At 56.9% G+C, this 7,045-nt stretch overlaps 1 protein-coding gene across 2 annotated transcripts; it reads right to left on the bottom strand.

Annotated features, from left to right (window-relative positions):
* Positions 1-1,198: 1,198 nt before the first annotated feature.
* Positions 1,199-5,625, bottom strand: FOXL3 (forkhead box L3). Of its 2 annotated transcripts, XM_036933052.2 has the most exons (3): positions 2,854-5,625; positions 2,311-2,479; positions 1,199-2,049 (listed from the first exon to the last, which is right to left on the bottom strand). In XM_036933052.2, the coding sequence occupies exons 1-3, from the start codon at positions 3,120-3,122 to the stop codon at positions 1,672-1,674; spliced, it is 816 nt and encodes a 271-aa protein (XP_036788947.2). In that variant the 5' UTR covers positions 3,123-5,625; the 3' UTR covers positions 1,199-1,671. The 2 variants fall into 2 exon arrangements, with proteins under 2 accessions (XP_036788947.2, XP_036788946.2); XM_036933051.2 differs by having other exon boundaries at positions 1,199-2,479.
* Positions 5,626-7,045: the final 1,420 nt, after the last annotated feature.

The raw sequence follows: 7,045 nt of genomic DNA on the forward strand, positions 1-7,045 counted from the left end.
GAGCCTGTCTGCATGCAGGTGCCTATCTGTAAAATGGGGATGAAAAGTGACAGCACCCATTTCCCAGGGCTGGGAGCCAGCGAAGGAGACAGCCTGCTGGGGCTCGGCACCATGCCTGGTGGGAGCTCCCACATGCTGGAAGCCGTCCCAGCAGAGTTCTGACAGCTGCCTTTGTGGAGGAGAGAGAGGTGTCCTCCATGCTATAGGCCTTAGTACTGCTTTCAGTGGCGGCTGTTGGAGGCAGGGTTCCTCTCCTCCTGCAATGCTGACACGTGGTCCCATTGGCGGGGTCTGGCAGAGCCGAGAGGGCATACCACCACCTGTGTTCGTCTCTGGAGTTGGGGCCAGGATCTCATGACACTTGTGAGGAATGGCTTTCCTCTTCCCAAAACAATTAATTGAACACACGGAGCTTCTCTTTACAGGGTAGGTAAAGGAAGGCATATTGGGGTTTAATGACATATCAAGCTTCTGAATCACAATGAAGCCAAGTCTGAGCGAGTTTTGCATGAGACTGTCTGTCTCAGCTGCCTGCCTGCCTTTACTTAAGTCCCAGCCCAGCCTCTCAGAGTCCAATGAAGCACGGCTCTTCAGTCCCTGTCGAGACGGCCAGCCTGCTTGGGTGTGCTTTTGTTATTTACAAAATTAGCCAACCATTGTCACCTAGTGAATCAGATTAGGTGTAATCCATACTAATGTTCAAATTAAGTCATGGAAAGCAATTAACTCTGCAAAAATGGGCTGGTGAAAAATGTAAGGTTGGTCAAATAGTTTCACTGTGCATAATTGTGTTTTTTTAAATGCCCGTCTCTACACAGTAATTAAATCATTTACATTTCAAATAGAGTATGCCCACCTCCCATGCCTGTAATGTGCACTTCCTAATCGTACACCACACAGTGCAGCAGGGATTTACCAGCCATCTGCTGTGGAATGTCTGCTTTCCCGGGAAACCAGCTGATGGAATAGGGCTTATTCCCTCCTCAGAATTCAGGAAGAGTGTGCTTTGCCCCCGTGTTTTCCCAAATTTGGACGCTCTCCTCCCTCCCTTCCTTTCTTCTTTCCTGTATAAAATACTGCATGGAATTTCTTAAAAATCGTCAGATATTTTGCCCACAACACATGTGTCACTTCCAAGCGCATCATCCACAGAAGGACACAGACAAAGTCCTTGGGGCAAAATTCATGGCATCATGGCTATCTGACTTCACCATTTGCACTTTATTGTTATTATTACTTTTAGCTCTAGGGAAGCATGGGGCCGATCTCAGTAAAACACTGAGCAGCTTCCGGGGCGTGGTCATCTGTGAAGCAAACTCTCAAATGACCAAGGGATGAAATGCTACCTTGACTCCGAGTGAGTGTGACCCTGAGCCTATGTTTTTATCCCTCTGGCAGGATGACTTGGGAATCCAAAGCAGACCCTAAGTCAACAGGAACCCAGACGGGAGGCCAGGGAGCTTTTCTGGGGGGATAAAGCCGAAAGGTACCTTTCAGGTCGACTTCTTGGCTCCCTGCACCCTGGCTGTTTCCTCACCCAACTTGTCTGCTGGTGTGTAGGATGCGGCAAAACCTAATTTCTTGGCTCCAGCTGGGGCTGAAATCACCTGGGAGACCCTAGAGCGGCCGGCTGCCAGCCTGCGGGACAGGGACACACAGCCTCCATTCCCCTCACATGGTCCACAAGTGGAGGCTCATTTGCTGGGCTTCCAGCGGGGGGTACCTGCCCTCCTGCGCTCGCTGGGGCGACTTGAGCCCCGGCAAGGGGTCGGGGGCGGAGAGGATATAGTCGATGCTGAACTTGATGTCCTTGTGCTCCTCCTTCCCCTGGGCGGCGGAGCCGGCGGGTGGCGCCGGCGCGCGGCAAGGGGTCGGGGACCCCTGCGCGTTGGCCGGCTCGGGCGGGCCTGGGGGCCCCTGGCGCGGGGAGCCGCGCCGGCGGCGCCGCCGGAAGTTGCCGTTCTCGAAGAGGTCCCTCAGCGACTCGCAGCCGCCGGCGAACGTCCAGTAGCTACCCTTGCCTTTCCCGTGGCCCTCGGGCCGCGGCACCTGCGCGGAGAGACAGGGGCCCGGCGCCCGGCTGGCTCCCGAGTGCGCCGCGTCCGCCGTGGGGCTCCCTTTGGGCGGGGTGAGCGCCCGCAGCCCTGGGAGGCACACGAGCGGTCCTCGGGTGGCGGCGCCGCTCCCGGCGCAGGTGGAGGCTGCCCCACTGACTGGGAACGAACTTAGCGGCGGCTGCTGCCTCACCCCCCTCCCAGGGTCAGGGCCCAGAGGTCTCCCGCGTGGGGCGCGCGGCGCCGCGGGGCTCACCCTGACGAAGCAGCTGTTGAGGGACAGGTTGTGGCGGATGGAGTTCTGCCAGGCGCGCTGGTTGGCGCGGTAATAGGGGAACTTGCGCATGATAAAGTCGTAGATGCCGGACAGGGTCACCCTGCCCGCGGGGCTCTGCTGAATGGCCATGGCGATCAGCGCGATGTAGCTGCAGACGGGGCGCGTCAGGCCGGGGACGCTGGATGAGCCGCGCGCGTCTGGAGCACCCCCCCCGCCCCACGCCAGCCCTGCGCTGGCGCCCGGGGCTCTCCAGAGGCGCCCTGAGCTTGGGAGATGGAGGGCAGGGAGGGTTGCTTGGTTAAGGGACCCTTGGAGCCCCCTGCTTCTGCCCGGACCCCAGAAACTCTGCGTCGCACTTGGTTTCCTCAGGGGTGTGGAGAAACCTCTGGCTACCTCTGACCGTGTGCACAAATGTGCCCCTTCTCTGAGCCCTACCCGAGAGAAGAGAGGCCCCTCTCCGTCATGGGCAGGTCCTGGCTACCCTTGCGAAGGGAGGTCCCCACCACCGACCCCCGCGGTCACCTGTATGCGGGCCGCGTGAGCCGCTTCTCCCCGTCGGCGCTGCCGCTCGGGTAGTCGTCGGCGTCGTAGTTGAAGCAGTTGTAGGGATACTGCGAGCTGTCAAACATCGCGGCGCGCCTCCCCAGCGCTGTCCGCCTGCCCGCCAGGTCCTGCCGAGCTCCTTCGGGCGCGGGCCAGCAGGGTCTGCACTGCAGGCTAGCCCCCTCCTCAGCTGGCGACCTGGGCTTCTGGAGACCCCCCACCCCCGCCCCCACCCCGCTCGCTTGCATCCAATCCCGGCGCGGGGGAGGCCCCAGCCACGGCGCAGAGGCCGAGGGGAGCCACGCGGGGTTCTCGGTGACCCTCTGACCCGCGCACGAGGAGGGAGGACGGTGGACGGAGGAGGGACCCACGCCCTGGGTGGTCCGACGGGCGGGACGGCCACCCGCCGCCTCCCGTTCACGCGGTGCCTGTCGCGCTCCCTGCGCGTCCGCGAGCACCTGGCAAAGCCAGAGCTGGGGCTCCTCGCAGGCTCCCTGCGCTGTGGATGTCCCCTTGAAGCTCCCCTTCCGTGTGCCCTGGGTGCGCCGGGGCACACAGGTGGGTCTTCTTGGGCACTGGGATCCCTGAGGTGGACTCTTGGCTGCCAGAACACAGCTGAGAGCCCCGCCACAGAGGGGCCCAGGGTTATGGCCCCCTTCACTGCAGCACCCTGACCTCTTCCTGCCCAGAGTAGTGGGGCGGGCACAGGCTGGCTGGGTGGGACTCAGCCAGTGTGTTCCTGCCTGGAGCCAGGATCAGAGCCGAGGGAGGGCAGAGACACAGGGTTCAACCTTCCCTCAGCGCCCTGTGTCCTGGCTGCACTGCCTCTCTCTCCCCAGGAGGCTGCCACCTCCCCAGGCGCAGCACCTGGTTTCCAGCCCAGGGCTCAGCCTGCTCTGTAACCAAGCCCCTGTGTGTGTGGAGCACAGAGCTGGGGGTCCTGGGAGTTCACTTCTCACCAGCCACCTACTTTCTGGTCTCTTTCAGCTCTAAAGCCACAATTCTTTATCTGGATAAGTGCATATGGGACAACAGAAGGCAAGGAATGGGAACTTTAGGGAAAAGTCAGATGGCATCTTAAGTGGGGGGCCTTTGTGTCACAGTGTACAAGACACTAAAGGCGTTCCCACAAATAATCTGCAGAATTCTGCCCTGAGTCAAGTCAATGGATCTGAGGCCAGAAGCCCAGGAGTCTTCTTCCAGAAAATCCTCCCTTTGAAGCAGCGCCTTTAGCTTTGGGATGGCCTGTGTACAGTCCACCCAGTCAGCCCCCGCTGCCCTTGGGCAGGCCTGCCTTGGTGGGCACTCCCAGGTCCCTGGCACCACTGGGGGTGGCTGTGCAGTTGCCTCTTCTGCTTTGGTCAGTGGCTGCCTGGCTTCACTTGGCATCAGAGGCACACTTGGCCTCAGACATATTGTCCTATGAGATGTCAAAGTTGAAAATGCAGGAATGTGGGAACATAATATGGTACATCCCCTCTGGAAAATATTTCAGCAATTTCTTAAAAAACAAGACATGCAACTACCATATGGTCCAACAGTTGCACTCTTGGCATTTGTCCCAGAGACTTGGGAACTTAAACTTACATGAACACCTGTGCACACATGTTCACAGCAGCTTTTTTGTCCTGTCCCCCAACTGCAACCAGCGCAGGTGTCCTTCGACAGGTAAGTGGTTGAACAAACTGTGGTTCATTCACCATGGGACACTCATTAGAGAGCAAAGGACCCCGCCTCTGATACAGCAGCCTGGACAGACCTCCAACTGAGTGCAAAAAGCTGCCTTGAAAGGTTGTGTACAACCTGGTGCCATTTGTATGACATTCTTGACATGATAAAATGATAAAGTGGAGAACAGGTTTCTGGGGTTAGAAAGAGAGGGGCAGGGGGTCGTGGTTGTGGCTATAAGAGGGCATGAGGGGTCCTTGTAGTCTTGAAGTGATCGGCATCTTGACCATGTTGGTGTCAAGATCCTGTGGCTGTGTCGTTGCACTAAAGCTATGCAGGCACCACTGGAGGCAACTGGACAAAGGGTAGACCGGATCGCTGTGCTACCTCTTACAGCTGTGTGGATGGCACACTCACCTCAAAATTAAAAGTGTAGTGAAAAAATCCTATAGTGGCCTTGGAGTCTCTCTTACCCACCCCTTCTTATTATGGTTACAGGAGCTGAAACCCAACGGTGCTATGCTGTGAGGATGACCTGTGGGCACTGGGTCCCTGGTCAGAGCCCAAGAGAGAGAGTATCCCATGATCCCCTTCAGTCTGGGCTTTGCTGAACTGTGATTCCCACACATGCTCACCCACTAGCCCCGATTCTTGTCCTCCTCCTCTCTCTCCTCCTCCTTCCATCAAGTTTCCAATAAGCTTTCAAGAGCCTGGGTTCTGGGGCTTGCCTTGCTGGGAGTCCTATGGTCAGGCCGAAGCAGAGCGAGATGTGGTAGAGTTCCAGGCCTGTCCCTGTCCCAGCCAGCGAGGTCAGTCAGCATCCTTAACCATGCATGCTTGATGGCTTAAAATAAGGACATTGACTCCTGGTCAGATGTACGATTCACAAACATGAAGTGTGGCTGCTACTTCACTCCAGTCTTCCAAATCCTGAGAAATGCCTCCTGCGTTCAATCCAAACCCAAGCCTTGTGGAGAGGGGAATTCTGAGTTTGCAAGCCCAGAGCCACCTGTCCTGTTTCTACCTTACCTCTCCAGGTGACACCACCTCCCTGAGGCCTGGACTGTTCTGGCAGGTGCAGCACGTCTCCCACATGTGCCAAGCCATCTTCTGAGACTGTCCCTTCCCTTGTGAAGGCCACACCCTAACTAACCCTGAAGAGGGACAGATGGCAGTAATTCAGGCCCTGCACCCCACAGCCAGTGAAGATCAGAGCCAAGTTTGAAACCAGCTCTAACTTAAAGCTCTCATTACCAAAACCATGTGCCAGTTCATGGGCTAATAGAAAACACTGAAGTCAAAGCAGCGTGGCATTGGAGGAAGGCGTTTCTTCCTAGCTGCAGTCTGGGCTCCTTTCTTTGGGATGGGAATTGGCTCCCAAATCCCACGATGCACTTCGTGACACCCCTGGTGGAACCCTGCTACTTGTATAAAATCAGTGGACATATTCAACCAGATGGCTGGTTCTGCTGGTTCTGCTGGAGTCTGTGTTTATGGGCATGAGCCAGACTGCCCCTCACTTCTGTAGGTCTAAGGCACACGCCCAGCAGGCATGGTCCCCATCTGGTTCTGGCTGACCCCTGGGAACTCCCTTTGGCCCTAGGACTCCAGGTATGGGACACCTTTGGCTCACCTGCCAGCTGCTTTCAAACCCACCAATGTGAAAGCAGTTTATTTGAGGTCAGCAAGAGACAGAAGCCACCACAGAGGATAGCCAAGTCCTCAGACCAAGTGGCTGAACTTGCCTTCAGTCTGATGCCACTCATGAAAAATAAAACCGAATGCTGCTGCACATTTTGTGTGGGTCCGCGTAAATGCTCAGCACCTACCGGGTGTGTGTTCTGAGTGGTGATCTGCACCAGCCTGGCTGAGTCCTGTGTATGGTCCAACTCAGTCCCCCAGCAGCTCCAGGTGAACAGACTGCCTGGACTCACCCTGCGGCACTTGAAAGTCACACTGCCTTCAGCCTCTTAAAACGGATGTGCAAGAAGTTGTCCTATATTAGTAAGACTGGTGACCTCAGGGGAGAGAACTAGCTATCAAGTTTTACAGGACAGCGCATTTCTTGTGTAATAAAAGTAGCTTATGAGTTACATTCTCTACTGCTATGGCTTTACCTGCCACCCACAGCTCACAGCCCTGTAGTCAGAAGTCAGGCTCTGTGAAGAGCATGACGACCAGCCAGCAATAAAACCAGAAATCTGCACCATCATGACTTTTCTGGAACCCAACAGAGACTGAGGTGGCAGGGACACAGGGAGGTCCAAGGAGAGATGGGCCACACCTCCTCACCTGCTGGCGAGGGGGTTTGAGGAAGCACTATTGAGGCCTTTCTGAAGGTCAGGAGAGGGCCAGAGGGGCATGTGGACCCTGGGAGAGGCAGAGCCATGGGGTTTGCAGGGCAGGCTCTTCTGCAAGGGCCCCCGGGACCGCGGGACAGAGTGGCAGCAGTGTAGTCTGGAAAGGCCCCTGCTGTCAGGCCTGCGGAACAGCTGCAGCTGCA

This window comes from Manis pentadactyla, chromosome 10 (assembly GCF_030020395.1).
Source record: "Manis pentadactyla isolate mManPen7 chromosome 10, mManPen7.hap1, whole genome shotgun sequence".
Classification (NCBI taxonomy): Eukaryota; Metazoa; Chordata; class Mammalia; order Pholidota; family Manidae; genus Manis; species Manis pentadactyla.

Coding starts and splice junctions, on each gene's coding strand:
- FOXL3 (XM_036933051.2), bottom strand. CDS start 3,122: ATGCAAGCGAGCGGGGTGGGGGCGGGGGTGGGGGGTCTCCAGAAGCCC. Junction 2,480..2,853: donor CTCACGCGGCCCGCATACAG/GTGACCGCGGGG, acceptor CCCCGTCTGCAG/CTACATCGCGCTGATCGCCA.